At 38.8% G+C, this 17,935-nt stretch overlaps 2 protein-coding genes and 1 long non-coding RNA gene across 3 annotated transcripts in view; all 3 read left to right on the plus strand.

Annotated features, from left to right (window-relative positions):
- Window positions 1-10,662, plus strand: part of LOC106913266 (fibronectin-like) — a 31,602-nt gene extending 20,940 nt beyond the window's left edge. Inside the window, exons 11-17 of the mRNA XM_088015507.1 lie at window positions 844-1,101; window positions 1,580-1,837; window positions 7,133-7,390; window positions 8,148-8,405; window positions 9,058-9,309; window positions 9,536-9,793; window positions 10,028-10,662. Of these exons, the coding sequence (XP_087871633.1) occupies window positions 844-1,101; window positions 1,580-1,837; window positions 7,133-7,390; window positions 8,148-8,405; window positions 9,058-9,309; window positions 9,536-9,793; window positions 10,028-10,332 (1,847 nt within the window). The 3' untranslated portion in view covers window positions 10,333-10,662. The remainder of the gene's footprint in view (window positions 1-843; window positions 1,102-1,579; window positions 1,838-7,132; window positions 7,391-8,147; window positions 8,406-9,057; window positions 9,310-9,535; window positions 9,794-10,027) is intronic.
- A 159-nt stretch (window positions 10,663-10,821) lies between these two features.
- On the plus strand, window positions 10,822-12,893 carry LOC148154150 (uncharacterized). Its single transcript, XR_015766081.1, has 2 exons — window positions 10,822-10,905; window positions 10,980-12,893. It is a non-coding gene; the product is annotated as an uncharacterized LOC148154150 (long non-coding RNA).
- Window positions 12,894-13,358: 465 nt separating this feature from the next.
- LOC106910821 (E3 ubiquitin-protein ligase TRIM39-like) lies at window positions 13,359-17,282 on the plus strand. The gene is made up of 8 exons (XM_014977501.2): window positions 13,359-13,423; window positions 14,161-14,724; window positions 14,801-14,896; window positions 15,043-15,276; window positions 15,457-15,604; window positions 15,688-15,714; window positions 15,963-16,108; window positions 16,186-17,282. Exons 2-8 carry the CDS (start codon window positions 14,164-14,166, stop codon window positions 16,615-16,617), a joined length of 1,644 nt encoding a protein of 547 aa, XP_014832987.2. The 5' UTR covers window positions 13,359-13,423; window positions 14,161-14,163; the 3' UTR covers window positions 16,618-17,282.
- Window positions 17,283-17,935: the final 653 nt, after the last annotated feature.

The following is a 17,935-nucleotide window of genomic DNA, read 5'->3' on the forward strand; positions in this document are numbered from 1 at the left end:
ATACTTGAGTAATTCTGATCAGTTCTGCAAAGAGTAATTTCTTGCATGTTGTCACGTCTCGGTTTTATTAGAACCAGACTGAAAACGGGACTTTTTAAGCCTGTTTCTCCTGTCCACATTTAGCTCAAACAAAAATGTTGAAAGTCAGGCTGGATAAGGAAGTTTGTTCAACTGTTACATCTTTTCAACTACAGTTGAACCTCAAAAGGTGCTTTTTTTATTTTTCCACAACTACTCAAAGTTTCCACCCGTTGCTAAGGTAAGCACTGGTTTCCATGGTCACAACATGTTTTGCATTAAGGTGATATCTTTGAAGTGAAGCTAAGTGTTTTAATAAAAGAATATAATTTTTTTTAATGTTACTTAGAGATGTTTCACCTAAACTGCAGACTTGACTCGTCACTCCAGACAATTTCAGCGTCTTAATGAACTTCAGATGAATTTCTGTCACCAGGCTGGGATGAGTCTGGGAATGAGTGTTGGCCGAAAGTTGTGATTAAATGATCACTTTTGTATCAATTGAAATCAATACCTTCAAGTCTAAGCCTCAATTAAAATTTGTTTAAATATAATTCAGACTAAGGATGTTTTTATATTTTCAAAGCCATTTTGTTCAAGTGGCAGTTAATCTGATGATTTGGACCATTTTAGGTGTATAATAAAAAACACAACTGTTCTTTGTAATCTTTGTTCTGCTTTGAATTAATAGATGTCTCCTGGAACTCCATTAATGCCAAAATTGGCTCTGTGTGGGAGATTGTCTTGCTGTTTTAATCTGTCAAACATGTCACCTATGATATTATGTTTTGTTGTATTCAGTAATTTATTGGCTCTTTATTTCAGTTCCTCCCAATGTTGAAGGCCTGAGAGCATCAGATCAAGATGAGAGCAGCATCACTCTGCAGTGGAATAAAATCAACAACAGCACCAGCTTTGTTCTCCAGTTTAATGGATCAGAGACGAACATCAGTTCAACAGATGGAGATGGACCAGTGAACCACACAGTTTCATCTCTCACTGCTGGAACCAGATACACATTCACTCTCTTCTCTGTGTTTGAGAACGTCAGAAGCAGTGGAGTCAGCATTGTAGCAGCTACAGGTTAGGAGTTTTCTCTCAGTCATATTTATTTTGTTGTTGGGTTTGTTTTTTGTTTTTTTTTTGTTTTTGTTTTTTCATATATTATATATATATTGAGGATTAAATAAACGCCAACACATGTAATTGTGTCATAATCCACTGAGGTTCCCTTAATGGTCAAATAATTGCTTCGGCAATTAATCAATTAATCAGATTCCTGAAACTTTTAGTTAATCAGATTCCTGAAACTTTTAGTTTCAGGAATCCAGCCTCTGCAGATCAAAAAACATTCTGCAAACCACTTTTGCACAAAAGTGTATACCGTACATTGACATATAATACATTTCAATCTGGTAATCAGGGAGATTTACTAGTGATCATTTGTTTGTTTTAGATGTTTAATATCTACCTTTAAAGTCCTATGAAAGTTCAAGAATGCTGAATCCAACATATTTTAAGAATGCATTACCAATAAATGATGCATCTGCTCATTTTCCAGCTCCTCAAAACCCAGAAGACTTCAGACCAGCGACACAAGATGAGAGCAGCATCACTCTGCAGTGGAATAAAATCAACAACAGCACCAGCTTTGTTCTCCATTTTAGTGGATCAGAGACAAACATCAATGCATCAGATGGAGATGGACCAGTGACTCACACAGTTTCATCTCTCACTGCTGGAACCAGATACACATTCACTCTCTTCTCTGTGTTTGAGAGCATCAGAAGCAGTGGAGTCAGCATTGTAGCAGCTACAGGTTAGGAGTTTTCTCAGAAATCTGGTGATGGAGTTGGGTTTGTAAACAAAACTGTAAAATAAGGAAAAAATAAGGTAGTTTTCCAAAGAGTAATTTGCAGAGAATGTTTTATATGCCATTACAATAAAATAACACAATAGCCAAAATAGTGTCAAAAGTGGTGAAAAGGTTAAAAATCCAACAGTAATCTTTGTGGTTCATGTGAGATAATTAAGCTTTCTGGCTTTAAGGTAACATGACATTTTCCCCTTCATTGTTTTCCCACTGAAGCTTGCAAAGAACCTTTTGTCCTTCACAAAAAGCAGCTGCTTTCAGTTACATTTTCTTTCAAGTAAAGTCGTTGATTTTGTATTTTGTAAAACTGATTATTTATTGGTTTCTTGCCAAGTGCTGACAAAGTGTAACATGTTTTCTTTCTCACGTCACCAAACATCAACTTGCTGAAACTTGTGTGACCTGCAACCAAAGGACCAAGTAAGCGAATGCCAAAACACACAGCATGTTTGCACTAAATTTGTCTTTATGCCTTTTTACTTTTCATACCTGTATTTACTTTTCTTATTTGTTTTAATATCAGTTGTGAAGATTTTGGTTCTGTTGTTTATTGCAGTGTGTGTTGTGTCTGTGCCAACAGATTATGTGGTTGCAATGGACATGCAGCTGGATTCTCTGACTGAACTCTCAGAATCGGAGATAAATGATGCTTTGGCAGAGGTAAAGCTAACTTCGGTTTCAGATCAGGTTTTTGTTACAGTAACTGAGATCTTTAATATTAACTTTATTCTTAACTTTCATTTAGTTCTTCAAAGGACAAGGAATACAGCCACAGTTTAATCTGAAGGTTCGTTTGGCTGCACCATAAGAAGAGAAAATCCAAGAAGAAGTGAAGGACAATGAGTTTGCAACATGCTTCTCTAATTGTTATAAATAAAAGGAAATGTTTTCTGTACATATTTTTCTGCGCTTTGGCTTTTATTGCACTGATGTATCACTGATTTCCTCGACACTTTTTAACTTTCCTCCTGGAAGCTCAAACATTTTTTCTATTGAGATACTGAATATTCATGCATATGTTTATTAATGCTTATGTGAGATATAGTCATGATGATGGAAAATCTCTGAATGATCCAGAAAGCTGCTTTTGATCAATAACAACCAGGCAACTGGAACATCATAAACTGTAGTCTGTTTTTTAATCCTTGCCTTGTTTTTTTCCTTAGTTTGTCACTTCAGCGTATTTTTTGCTCGTTTGTTTTCCTTTTAATCCTATAAAGTAATTTCAGACTGACAGATTTTAGGCCTGATCAGTTGTTTCCAGCTGTACTAACTGAAGCTGTGTGCTAACTCTTGCTCTTTCAAGATTACCTGTGATGATGTCACTCAAACACAACTTAATGTTCTCAGACTGAATGTACTTGCCTCTTTTAATCTGGCATCTATCATAATCATTTTTGTGGAAAAGATTAAGACTTAAATATAATCATGAATGTCTGTCAGCCAACAGAACTGGAAGGGAAATAAACATAAGGAAGGGAAACGCCAAGACGATCAAATGTGGCAGCCGGAAAAATGACTTTTAAAGGAAAATGAGCTCAATAAATGGACGGGCCGACACATGCCACAGTGGAAAAAGATCCCAGGTGCAGAAGCTGTGAAGCAGATTCACTGGCACAGCTGAGCTGCAATAAAAACTGGCAGCAAAAAAAAAAACTAGTTAAGTAATGCGGTCAACCTGGGGATTTCTTTCCTAACTCAAGGGAGCAGCTTTTACCTATTAAACGTATAAACGGGTGTTCTGGTATTTACATTCAAAACTAAAACACAGAAAGATTTCACCTGTTTGGATTTTCTTTCATTCTAATCGTCATTCATCTGTTTCAGAGTCTCTTTTTGGAAACATTTACTGTTCATATTTTAGTTAATGAGTTTAAAAAAAACTGGTCAACACTGAGTTCCTTTAAATCCAAACGTAAAACCCAGCTGTTTAGCGTTGCTTTTAAAACATAATCATGAAACATTAATCTGATGTGTGATGATGGCAAAGTGTAATGCTTTTGACTTTGTGTTCTATGACTTTGTATTTTTGTGTTTTTATGATGTAAAGCTCTTTGAAATGCCTTGTTGCTGAAATTTAATTGATTGATTGAACGAGTTGCACAAATGAATATCCAAAACAGCAGGAATTGCAAATGTGTCCCTTTCCAACAAACATCAAGTTTTAAAAATGTGGGATGCAACTTTTTAACTTAAAATGTTGCCTATTCAGGATATCATCCCGGCTGTGCCTCCATTTTTGTTGCAGCCCTCAAAATGTAAGCTTAACAGTAAAGTAGTTGAATAATTGTTTTTTGTTAGACATAAGTTATTTACCATTTTTGAAAACCAGTAAATTCCCTTTTAACTTTTTATTTTCTTAGTGGTGTCAATAAACTGACCTACAGCCATTCTAATCTAGAGATTGATTGTATTGGGGAATACTAATGACCATTTCTGGCTCCATGTGACGTGAGAAGAGCGCTGGTAAAACGGATCGGGTTTCAGGATATCCTCATTCTTTTAAATCTGGTCACACACAAAAAAAACACAAAAAAACATTTATTTTTTTTTAGATTTTCTTCCTGGTTCCTTTTTTTGGCTGCCTCAAACATTTTAACGAGCTGAAGACCAGCAAACATATTTTGGTTGCTCAGGATTGTGTGGAAGAAATTGTACTTAAAAAAAAGTGAAACTTTTAATGGTAAGAGTATTACATATCGAAAATGTCCCCATTTCAGTACAAGACAAAATGGGATTTATAAAAAGTATTTGCTCAAGCTAGCATCCTGCTTGTTTTCACAGGTTTAAGCTATGGACTACAGACTGCTTCTCTTGGTGTTTACAGGTGAGAGACTTTTGATTCATGAGGTTCTTACTTTTTACTAATAATTGTACCTGAGCACTCTCTCAAATGATCATTTAAAATTTACAACACTATCTGATCTCCTTGTCTCCTTTGTGATCAATGTGCATTTGATTATTGCAATGTTATTCTATCCATGAACTGTTAGAAACTGCTAAAGAATTAGAAATTACACTTGTACTGTATGGCCTGTATTTCTTAAAACATTCCTTGAATTTTGATTGTGGAAAATGAGGAGAAATCTTTCGTTTCTGTCGTTTTTTAAGCTGGCAGTTGACGCCACAAAAAAAATGCTCGTTTGGTTTTCAGATTTAATCCATCATAATAATCCATGTTATATCGAAGCTGACATGGTTTCGAATTTTAAAGATGTTTCAGAATAGCTGGAAGAAAAGGGAACCTGATCGCTTGACTCATGCACGCTAAAGCAGGCAAACACTTAAAACATGCAGGGCAGTGAGAACCAGGGTTGAGAAACACGGATGCAACATAAATGGTTTGTAATTAAAGTTGTTTCAGGAACGCTGCTCCGGGTTTCTCTTGCCCAAACTCGTCAGTACTACTTTGTGAACACGACGCTGAACTGGACGGACGCTCAGAGTCTCTGCAGACGGGACTACGCTGACCTGGCCACCGCAGAAAGCACAGCTGATGTCGAGGCTGTTGTTAGAAGCGCAGCAGATTACACAGGGGAGTACCTAACAATGCACACACCTTTAAGACGTGCGTGCTCTATGATTGATGCTCTAAATATGTCTAAACGTGTGTTTGTTGTTTGAACAGGTTTGGCATGGATAGGTCTGTATGATGACCTTGTAAACTCCTGGAAATGGTCCCTCAATGACAGCAGCTTCTATGGTGATGGAGAGCAAACATTTAGGAACTGGTACTCTGGTCAACCCAATAATCTAAATGGACAACAGCACTGTGTCATACTGTTGAGTGGGAGCTCATATTATGGCCAATGGGATGACCAAGAATGTGAGGAAGCTCGCTGGTTTGTGTGCTATAATGGTGAGTGAGATCAGAGGAGTCATTATTCATTTTAGACTATATGGTATGTGGAGATGGCTGGATGTTAAAGCAGACAACACTTCCAATTAACTGTGTACCCTAAATCTCTGTCAGGAGTGTCTGCGCTTTAGCCACAATATGAACTGGATTACAAAGTCTCTTTCTCTTACTGTCTGTCCTCTCCAAGCCAGATATAATTAAAACTAAAAAAGCAGCTCAAGTCCAAAAAATAAATAAAAATACAGCTTTACATTCCAGTTGAAAATCCCTACAAACGTTACACCTTAGAGGATTTCTTTGTGAAGAAATTTGTACTGTTGGTGTTATTTTATCCTTCTTTTCTATTCATTCCCAGGTTCTGTAAATGGTTCACCGGTTTACATTTTAATTAATGAGTCGCTGAGCTGGACTTCTGCTCAGGCATTCTGCCAGGAGAACTACGTTGACCTTGCCAGGTACACAGATTCAACAGAAACAGCCATTGTACAATATTGTTTATAAAACCTGGATTTAACGACATATTTTGTTCTGTTTTTTTTAAAATGTGCTTACATTTTTCTGTATTGCTTTTCCAATTGAATATTTATTCTGTATTTTTTATTTTTTTTGCTTTGTATTTATTTTTTGCTTCAAAATTTTTACTCGCTTATTTGGAGCAAATGCATATAAGGGGTGCAGTAAATATGTTTTAAGTGCCATTTTTACTGTATGGCGAACTTGCGTGATTACTCATCTTTTCGCTAACATTGAAAATGTTTGTTTTTATGACAGTACAACAAGAAAAGTTACTGAAGTAGTTAAACAAGAAAGTTTCACTTGTTGGAAAAAAAAGGCAGCATAACAAGTTTCCCTGGCCTGGGAATCATGGAGAAGCATCCAAGTTTTAGAGAGAATGTTGTTTGTGTTTGCTTAACATTATTATTAAAATACTTTTAAATATCGCAGTGTTCGCAATCAGAGCGAGAATGACATCATCTCAAACGTTGGAGGCGGATCATTCCTGTGGATTGGCCTGTACCGAGAAAAACTCTGGTCCGACGGCAGCACCTCTTTATTCCGAAACTGGGCGTTCGGTCAGCCGAACCACGGCGGTGAAGAGTGTATGGCAACACACTTTAATGAGTCTGGAAAATGGCACGATCAAGACTGCTCCCTGAGTTACCCGTTCATCTGTTACAAACCAAGTAATGTATCCAGTCTGGGTTGCAAATCAAGTTTTGTAGCTCAGTTGCAGTTATTTCTGTACCTGGCAGATGTCACTAAAGTCTAAAAGTGAACATGAGACTGAAGAATCAGGCATTTTCAGCAGGAAATTATGTCTCCTTTATGCACAAAATAATGAGATTTATTTGTTGTATTTGGTTGATTTTTTTCCCCCTCAGTTCCACCCAATGCAGGAGGTTTCAGACCATCAACACAAGATGAGAGCAGCATCACCCTGCAGTGGAATAAAATCAACAACAGCACCAGCTTTGTTCTCCAGTTTAACGGCACAGAGACATTCATCAGAGCAGCAGATGGAGATGGACCAGTGACTCACACAGTCTCATCTCTCACTGCTGGAACCAGATACACATTCATTCTCTTCTCTGTACTTGATGGCGTCAGAAGCAGTGGAGTAGAGCTTACAACGGCCACTGGTGAGATGTTTTGGTTTTGCTTTAACCATAATCATTTTGTGGATGTGGCCAAGCTGAGAATTGCTTCTTAAGAGTTTACCTTAAATAACTGGCAACAGCAACAATTAATCATTGGAAAATTACTGAGCTCATACTGATCTGGTCTGCAGTGAACACTTTGAATTTGCATGTCAGACAAACATGAGTTGTACCATAAAGAGCACATCTGACGTTTATGGAAAAAATATGTTAATAATGTCCAGTCTATCCTGTCTGACTGCTTCTGACTGAGCACTTTTATGAAACACAAAGTCCTTCATTCATCTCCGCTGTCTTCTTCCATTTTAGACCTGCATCCATTCCCACCTTCAGCTTGTGATGAAGTGTTGTCTCTGTTCAAAATAAGAAATAGAAATAGGTCTACCTACCAACTGCTTAATTAGATAAAAGATACAAATCTAATGGATAATTGTACTCTATGAAAAAAGGCTAAAATGAGATGTTTGACTCATTATTGTCAAAGATTAGATTGGAGTTTATTGGACTGAGAAGTCAAAGGAAAATGTTTTGTGCCCTAAATTTAACTTGACTTTCATCTGAGAAAAAAAGGAAGATGGATGAATGACATTTTGGAAGCACCAGGATCTGTTCAGCACCAGAACCGTCACATGAAAGCTCATTGTTGGCTCATTTATATAAGAGATTAGACTTCTCCACAGGGAGATAGACTGACAAGAACAATCAGTTTACAGTTTTGTCATTTTTTTGTCTTTCTTAGTGCCACAAAATGCTGAAGACTTGAGGCTAGCTGCACAATTTGAGACCAATATCACTCTGCAGTGGAATAAAGTCAACAACAACACCAGCTTCATCCTCCAGTTTAATGGCATAGAGAAACTCATTGATGCTCCTGGTGGAGATGGACCAGTAACTTACACAGTCTCACCCCTGAATCCTGGCACTGGATTCACTTTCACTCTCTTCTCCGTGATTGAGAACGTCAGAAGCAGCGGAGCACGACTTACAGCTGCCACTGGTAATATGCCTTACTTTGTCTCATCTTTACGCTGGAGGAGTGCATGCTGAGTGGAATTGCATAACTAAAGTGTGTTTCCTAAGAATGGCCAGTATTTGTTTGATGCAAAACAGAGTATCATCCTGAGAGAGTTTGAGTTCATGTGGTGTGAGGTTGAATTTGCATCATGACAAATATCAACTGCAGTATCACAGAGATACCAGGAAAAACCACAAGCTGCTGTACAGCCACACTGGCAGTGCAGTTGCCTTCTTGCAATTACTAACAGCTAGCATAGTTAGCATTCCTAAGACATGTTTTGTGATGGAAATACTTTCACTAAGAGAAGCTACTTACTCGCTAATTGTTCTTGGACCAATGTGTTCATTTTGTGCACATTTTGTGAATTCACTGTTTTTTAGTGAACTGGTCTATTTAAGCTGTAGTAACATGCTGACTCATGATTCTCTAATGTTTAACTAAAAATGAGTTTGTTGATCACAGACTCAGATTAAGTAGCAATAAGTTCTGAACTTCGGTCACACCTTAGTCGTCGGCGTTCTGTCACCAAATCCAAACCTTTTAAAGATTCAGAATATTTGTTTTTGCTTGTTTTCATATCACTCATCTCTAATAACATATCACAGGTGGTTGTTGTACGTCTCTGTCTTAGTGCCTGAACATCCAAGCAACTTCAGAATATTTTTGCTGTATGACACCAACATCACCCTGCAGTGGGATAAAGGCAACGCCAGCTTTGTTCTCCAGTTTAATGGATCAGAGACAAACATCAGCGCACCAGATGGAGATGGACCAGTATTTTACACAGCTCTGTCTCTCACTGCTGCAACTAGATACACATTCACCCTCTTCTCTGTGTTTGAGAACCTCAGATCCAGGGGAATTAGCATCACTCAAGTCACCGGTAAGAAGACGAGCTGTAATAAAGCCAGCGTAATAAATATTTAAGCAAAAATAATATTAAGTTATGCAAGATCAAGGATCCCAATAAATCATCCTGTACTGCAGCCATATTCCTGAATGTTCAAAAGTTTGTTTTTTTTCAGCATATGAACGCTAAATGCAGATCCATTTATTGCAACCACTTACTTCATGATTTAACTTTCAAATTTAACTTGTCTCAATTTTAGCTCCTGAAAGACCCACAGGATTCACAGTATCAGCACAAAACGAGAGCAGCATCGCTCTGCAGTGGGATAAAGGCAATGACAACATCAACTTTGTTCTTGAGTTTAGTGGCAGATACACAGCCATCAGTGCACCGGGTGAAAATGGACCAGTAACTCACACAATCCCATCTCTGACTGCTGGAACTAAATACACATTCAGTCTCTTCTCGGTGTTTGAGAACGTCAGAAGCAGCGGAGTACAACTTACAGCTGCAACTGGTAAGTTTCATTTCTGTTTTAGTTTGTCCTACTAATAAAATCTTAAAAGAAAACCTGTTGTGTGTTTTAATTATTAGTAGTTATTGTCATTGCTTAGTGGGATGACAAAATCTGTCATTATTCATGTGACAGACACATGGATGAATTGTGAATTTTATGCTGTATGTTTGCTGTTACTACCGTCTTTCAGTAGACGCACTGTCATTTATTTATTTTTTTGTTTTCCTGGCTCAGCTCCTCAAAATCCAGAGAACTTTAGACCATCAACGCAAGATGAGACCAGCATCACTCTGCAGTGGGATAAAATCAGCGACTTTGTCGGCTTCATTCTCCAGTTTAACGGCACAGAGATAAACGTTGGTGCGCCAAGTGGAAATGAATCAGTAACTCACACAGTCTCATCTCTGACGGCTGGAACTAGATACACGTTTGCTCTCTTTTCTGTGTTTGACAACGTCAGAAGCAGTGGAGTCAGCATCACAGCATCTACTGGTGAGATCATTTGCTTTTTTAAATATGTGGTTAAGCAGTCCTCGTAAATGTTTCTTGCGTCACGTAAGAAATGTGACAATTACTAGCATTTAAGGTAATTTATTTCCTTTTCTTTTTTTTTCCCTTGCTCCACACATCTGTCCATAGGGCCAAGTAAGTAAATGCAGCTCTGAAACTTAATCCAGCCATATTTTCATCAGTGATGTTTGTTTTTTCCAGTTCAACACACTTTCAAAATGTTGTTTCTAGCTGCACTGATGTATGTAACTTTGCTAAGACAATAACTTCGCTTATTATGTTAAAAAAGCTAAGACCAGTGTTGTCCCAGTTAATACTAACAAGAACTATTTGTTCAGTCAGTCCAGGCAGCTCATAATGAATCAACTTATGTTCAAAGTTCACCACTGATATATTTTAAAACTTTGCATTGAAATGAGTTCTTTTTCATTTATCATAATAAGTCTGAAATAGAGTGTAAATGCATGGGATAATGACTGCAGTCACTTTCAGTCCCCATTTTTGCATTTTTCCTTTTACCAGATTACATTGTTGCTTTAAACATGAACTTGAAGTCCTATGGTGCATTGTCAGAATCAGAAATTCAGGCTTTTGTGACGGAGGTAAGATTATTTGTTTATTCAATAGATTAATCAAACCTTATTTTTCCTGACGTGACATCTTCTTGTTTTTACAGTTCTTTCTTAAACGCGGTATCCTGCCACAGTTTTCCATGAGGGTCAAATCTGTCGAGCCTTAAGATGAGCAGAGGAACATTTTTCCTGGAGGAAAAGAAAATAAATAATCACGAGAAAATATTTTGTCAAACTTTTAAATGTACAGAAAATAAGTATCAAACACATCACAATTTTTCATGATAATATTTCTAAAGGTGTTATTTACATAAAATTTTCACTAGTGGCGAATAACAACCCATTTAATCCATGCATAGAAAGAAATAAGTTCAGAAATTAAGTCATTTGTAATAATGTGAAATGACACAGGGGAAATGTGTTGAACACACACAGAAAGGGAGATGATGTCTTGGAAAGCCTAAACATCCTAATGGCCTTGGTTACAGAATGATTTCTAAACTTCTGAATGTACCAGTGAGAACTGGAGAGAATATTCAACAATAAATTGGTGGCCACTGGTGCTCCTCATTAGATTTTTGACAGAGTGAAAAAGAATAGGCAGAAAAGTTGTGCAAAAAAGGCCAAGGAATGACCACTTTTGTTAGAGCAACATGAAGACCTAAAATTAGCAGGTGCAGTTGATTAAAAGAAAACGATATTAATGCACTCATCCACGCAAGACTCCACTCCTGAAGAAAAAGCATGTTGCAGCTTGATTTCTTTGCTTATAATGTTCTATAGTTATTGTGTTCCTTAAGTTTTATCTGATAATGTATTTATTATTTTGTAAAGCTAGTTATCATTTGCATAAGAAAGCTTTGCTGCACGGCATTTGGACAACTCTGTCTGTAAATAACCCCAAATTAAGCTCCTTATTTGTTGTATTCCCTCTTGGCGCTTCTTACCTTCATTTCGTTTTGTTTTGTGTAGTATATGGTTGACTTCCGGTTTTTGATTTGATGCTTTTATTTTGGTGAGAGTTTCCGCTGTTTATGTTGTGGAGCGGCAGCTTGGCAACGGAAGACAAGTTGCGACAGTGTTAGAAAAATGTATCTTGTTATTAGCGGCCCCCTTGATAGATGCATAAGGTATGTTTATTTTGAGAATGAGGATGTTTCTAATATTGATCAGCTGGAATTGTGAATTTGTTTTATTGTAACCAAATAGCGTATAGTTTTTGAATCAGAGTCGATATTTTTAGTGGTGAACGTTATTTTTAGTTTTCAAACGATGCGGTTCTAAGTTTTTAGCTTACACTGTGTGTGTGTGTGTGTGGGTGGGTGTGCGCGCGCATCTCTTACGGTGAAACTCAGGGTTTTACTCCCAATAAACTTCACAGCCACAGTCCTTCATGGCGGGGGGTTTCTGCAATACTGTCAAATACTGAAAGAATATATAGTTTGGTCAAATGAGGACAAATTTGATGAAAGCTCATATTCAAGCATGAATATTAAATAATTACTTCTATCCTCTATTTCAACCTTATTTGGAAGGAACAGAAACGCAGGGTGACGCCTTTATGCTTCACTGAAACAAAAAATATGCCTTGTGCAGAATGGTTTTGCAGTCAGACGAGATAAGAATGTAGCTACTATTTAGCCACATTGGTATCAACATAGAGGAGTCAAGGCTACTAAATCAAAGCTCCCTGCACCAGTGGTGCAGGCTCAGTGCTGTGAGGCTATTTTGGAGGAATAGGTGCTGGTACATTGGACAAATTGAGTGGAGTAACACAACAATGATCCATTATGTATACTGGCAACACCGGACCTCCATATGCTGTCAATTACTACATAGTTTACTTGTAATCCTGGAAAATGTAAAGTCCAAATAATCCATGTGCCGAAAAGCATTATGGGAACGGTGTTACATTGTTGCCTTAAATATGGAGTTGGAGTCCTATGGGGAGCTGACAGAATCAGCTGAGATTATTTGTTTGTTTGTTTAATATGTTTAATAAACCCTTTTTTCCTGACCTCTGGTGTTATTGTTTTTACAGTTCTTTCTCTTAAGTACGGTGTCCTGTCACAGTTTTCCATGAGGGTCGAATCTCTCAAGCCACAAGATGAGCAGAGGAACATTTTCCCGAAGAAAAAGAACATTTATAACCACGATGAGAAAATATATTATCACATTTTGAAATTGCATCATCTATCAGTCATAAATTAATTAAAAATCGTTCTCACAACACACTTTATTAAGTCATGTTTTCCCTTTTTATTGTATCATTATCTTGTTCTCGGGTGAATTTTTCAGTGGAAAATTTGACTTGACCAGTACAGTTGGATATATTTAGAAAAATCCAGGAAATATTTTACAAATCAAATAAATTTCTGCTCCCGGTGTGGACTTCACCCCTCCCACTATAGAGCAGCATGGGAAAAAAAAAAATTTCCCACAAGGAGTGGTAACAGCTAAATGGGAAGGACTTTGGCTTGACAGCTACAATGCCCAGTGTTTGCCTTTGCTCCAGGCGAGGTCATCTTTCACATTCAGGGATAAAAAGGTAGGATAAAGACTAAAACATAACAAAACGCTGGAACTGAACACTGAAACGTACCAGGAATGTGATTTACCTTTGATTGATCCTCATAGAGACAAATGTAGAAGGACAAATGATTAAATCAGAAGCCGACTCTTCTAGATGAAAGTTAAATATGACTTGCATAACAAATTAAAAGGTTTATAGATTGACATGTTTGTGTTTAAGGGAAAAGAGGAAGTGCGTTTTAGTTTTATGTGCTGTCTAATGTCTGAAAGAGAACCGAAACAGAGAGTGAGATACTGAGTCATTCGTCCAGGCAGGTGGACTTTGGCCAAAAAGTCTTGCTGAACTGATTCAAGCTAATGATCAAATAGGTCCGCAGTAACTGAAGTGTTCAGATTCGTCAGGTGTTTCATTATTTAGTTTCATTATTATCTCATTTATTTGAAGGTTCCTGGAGATGAAACATAATTTCACATAAAGGCATTTAACTCCACATAACTATGACAGACTTGATGAAGCAGCAGCTGGTGTTGTTAACAGTTCAGATGAAACTTTGCATTCAAGATTAAGCCTGAATTTGCTCAAGAATTGCATTCATAAAACGCAGACACAAATAATGGATAATAATGAATGATTGGTTGTTTTTGACGGAAAGTGGTGCATTTCTTCAGACTTCAATGGTCGCACTGGAAGGACTTGATCATTTCACAGATTATCTGTTAAGTTAACCCCACGGTTCTTCTTCCCCTTTTGAGGTCATGGCTTCCCATGGCTTATTTCTGTCCAAGGAGCAGTTTCAGTGCTGCATCTGCCAGGATGTTTTCTCCGAGCCCGTCTCCATCCCCTGCGGTCACAGCTTCTGCTTCACCTGCATCAAGGCCCACTGGGAAGGCAGGCTCTCCATCGACTGCCCCAGATGCCACACAGAGTACAAGGTCTGCCCGGAGCTCTGCGAAAACTCTTTCGCCAAAGAAATGTCGGAGAAGATCCGAGCCGGGAGGCAGGACGGCGTGCCGGGGATGACGGTCAGCTGCGGCGCGTGCGTGGGGAAGCAAACGAAGGCCCTGAAGTCCTGCCTGGTGTGTCTGACCTCATACTGCGAGAGCCACCTGGAGCCTCACCTCAGGGTTGGCGCGCTGAAAGCTCACAAGCTGATTGAACCGGTGGAGATGCTGGAGAACCGAGTGTGCAGGAGGCACCAGGAGCTCCTGGAGCTGTTCTGCAGAAGTCACCAGAAGTTTGTTTGCGTGCAGTGCGTCAAAACCGACCACCGCTGCAACGACACGGTCCCAGTGGAACGAGAGAGCCAGTACAAGAAGGTGACTCTTGAGAGGCTATAATCTTAAATCCAGAGAGATTTTCGACTAGAGTTTTGAGCACGTTTTCTGCTTTTAGGGTCAGATTAAAATGATTCAAGGTGAAGTTCAGCAGAGGATCCAGGACAGGCTGCAGAAGCTGGAGGAGATCAGACACAATCTGGAGCTAAGCAAAGTGAGTTGATCCTGGACAAATTCAAACTATTAGAGGGATACACCACAGTTAATTCACAGAGTATAAAAGACAGAGAGATTGCTGCTCCAATTTACAAATATTCCAACATTTCAACCTGATTTTCAGTTTTTATCACTCACCCGCAGGAGAACACAAAGAGGGACATTGAGGAAAGCGGGCAGGTCTTCTCCGCTCTGTCCCGCAGCATCGAGAGAAGTCGAGTCGAGCTGATCGAGTTGATCCAGAGGAAGCAGAAGGCGGCAGAAATGAGGGCGAAGAGGCTGATCGCTGGGGTGGAGACAGAAATCTCTGAGCTCCTGAGGAGAAGAAGGGAACTGGAGCAGCTGCTTCACCACGAAGACCACCTCCACGTTCTGCAGGTCAGGAGTTTACAGGTTGAAAGTATGTCTGAGTTTTTTGGGTGTGAGCTCATTCAAGACAACTGGTCCAAGTGGCATCAGAACCATAGTCGGGTGTTTGAAACACAAAGTGTGAGAGATAATGACAGGCATAGTGACATACTCTAATCAGTATGTCTTGATCTGACTCCTTGGCTGCAGAGCTTCCCGGCTGTGAGCTCTCTTCCGTCTACCGAAGACTCATCAAACATCGCCGTCCATTCAGAAACATGCCTGGGAACCATAAGGAGAGCGGTGGCTGACTTTCGGGAGCAGCTGCAACTGCAACTGGAAAAACTTTCCTCTCGAGGTTTGTCGGATCAGCAAAGCATCTCGTAATTTTCTTTATTTTTCACTATTGAGTCGATTGAGGATGTTCTCATTGGCTTTCAGAATACGAGAAGATCCAGCAGTATCCAGGTAAAGCTTCACTGACTTTCAGGTGTTTTAGTATTGCCTCTCTTTTTTGTGTTTTATCCCAATGAAATAAATGTACACAAATTTAAGGTTGAGTTTATAAGATGTCTTTGCTGTAGTAAGAGATTCATTTGCAATTAACTTGTGGTTTGTGGAAGGCTGAATCGTTTATATTTCAGTCCTGTAATCATGATTTGAGTAAAAACGGAAGATGAACACTCCTCTGCTGTGATCTCCTTCTGTCCACCAAGCTGATGTCCTTCTGGACCCCAGGACGGCCAACCCCTGGCTCGTCCTGTCAGAGGACGGGAGGCAAGTGCAGGACGGAGACGTGATGCGAAATGTGGCAGATCTCCCAGAACGTTTTGACAAAGCTCCTTGTGTCCTCGCTCTCATGGTAACAAAAGCATATGATGTGTTTTAAGTGTGCGATGCCTCGTTGTATCATCTAAAGCCTAATTCTTGTCTCTGCAGGGTTTCACCACAGGGAGGCGCTACTGGGAGGTGCACGTGGGAGACAAAACGGCGTGGGACTTGGGCGTGGCTCGAGCGTCCGTGAAAAGGAAAGGTGCTGTGACTCTGAGTCCAGACGACGGTTTCTGGACCGTCTGTCTGAGGAAAGGAGCTGAGCTCTGGGCCTGTGCGGGAGAGGCGGAGCTGCTGTGCGTTTCCAAGAGGCCAAAGGTCATTGGCGTGTTCCTGGACTATGAAGATGGGGTTGTTTCTTTCTACAATGCGGAGACCGGGTCACACATCTATTCATTTACAGGGTTTCGCTTCACCGAGGCCATTTTTCCCTTTTTCAACCCGGATACGAACGAAAACGGCACCAACAAATTGCCGCTGACAATCCAGCCCATCAGGAAACGGATCTTCGGCACAGATTTAGATGACATCACTATATGATATTTTAAATATGTTTCCGGCAGCAACGTTTTATTTATTATACCATTTATGTTAACATTGTTTTGCAAAGCTCCCTGTGCATTTATCAGCACTCCACCAGTACTGTAGCCTTATTTAATTATTCAATGTAATGCCTAAAAATACTCCATACAAAAATTATTTATATATATATATATATATATATATATATATATATATATATATATATATATATATATATATATATATATATATATTGCAGCTTTATTTGTACTGAAAAAACAACAACGGAGAAATGCAATGTTTTAATTTGAGTTGATTTTTTGGACTTGTATGTGATATGGCGTCACACAGAGGCACTGAGGAGAAAATGAGGAGCAAATTTAATCTCATAAATTTTCTAGACAAAAATTTAGAAATTTCTGAGTTTCAAAAGTCGTAAATTGTTTTACATAAATGTATTTTGCATCTTTTTACACATTTCCACCAGAGATGGCGCTGTGTTGCTACCTTTTGCCGTTATCTTGGTAATCTAAGTGCAATTTACTGCATACCTGTCACAGTAAGCCACATTTTTGTGAAATGCAGTTTGTTGTATTCTGTGTGGGAATTAAGAATGTAGAGAAATAAAATGTCTTTATTGTGGAAAAAATCCGTAAATCTGAAATAAAAATTCTACAACCGCACTTTGATATAAATATGTGATGCTTTTTATGCTGCTTTAGTATTCTAGTAACAGAAAAGCTGTTGCATATCTGTTACTCTTCTTCTTCTCCACACCTGAGCACTGTTACACAGATCTCAGCCTCTCTCCACAGATCTGTAAACTAACATCACAGCACATGTTCAAATTAAACAACCTGACGCCTGCTGCTGATCAGATTAGTGCAGAATAGGATTAGCCTCAAGGCAGATGGAGCGCAGAGACACTTCTTCCCAACTATCATTTTATTTTTGTTGCATTTTTACTAGTTAAATTCTCTATTTCTAAACAACAACAACAAAAAAAACTATTTTAGCGACTGCGATTTAGAGAGTAGTTGGATTTGGATCGGTTAGATTAACCTTAAAGGAAGCAGCGGAGGAATTATAAAGAGTTGAGGGATTAAAAGTGTCATCCAGGCTCTGGGCGGAGACACACAAATCTCACAGGCCTGCAGGCTAACACCGGCAAACATTTGTCATCTCTTTGGGAGACACTCTGATGAGCAAAAGATGCGGGTAAGTCAAATATATTTACTCAAATACTTTGACTATAGAGGTTTATTAAAGAGTATGTCACATATCGCCATGTTTTGTGTCTGGGTTTTGTTTCACCAGCTGCTCAGTAATGCGTTTA

This window comes from Poecilia mexicana, unplaced genomic scaffold (genome assembly GCF_051168715.1).
Source record: "Poecilia mexicana isolate PSO_F unplaced genomic scaffold, ASM5116871v1 scaffold_18, whole genome shotgun sequence".
Classification (NCBI taxonomy): Eukaryota; Metazoa; Chordata; class Actinopteri; order Cyprinodontiformes; family Poeciliidae; genus Poecilia; species Poecilia mexicana.

What these genes read in the sequence shown, in the direction of transcription:
- LOC106910821 (XM_014977501.2), top strand. Translation starts at nt 14,164, where the DNA reads ATGGCTTCCCATGGCTTATTTCTGTCCAAGGAGCAGTTTCAGTGCTGC. An exon ending in ACAATCTGGAGCTAAGCAAA is followed by an intron (nt 14,897 to 15,042) that starts GTGAGTTGATCC and finishes ACTCACCCGCAG; the next exon opens with GAGAACACAAAGAGGGACAT. An exon ending in GAAGATCCAGCAGTATCCAG is followed by an intron (nt 15,715 to 15,962) that starts GTAAAGCTTCAC and finishes CTGTCCACCAAG; the next exon opens with CTGATGTCCTTCTGGACCCC.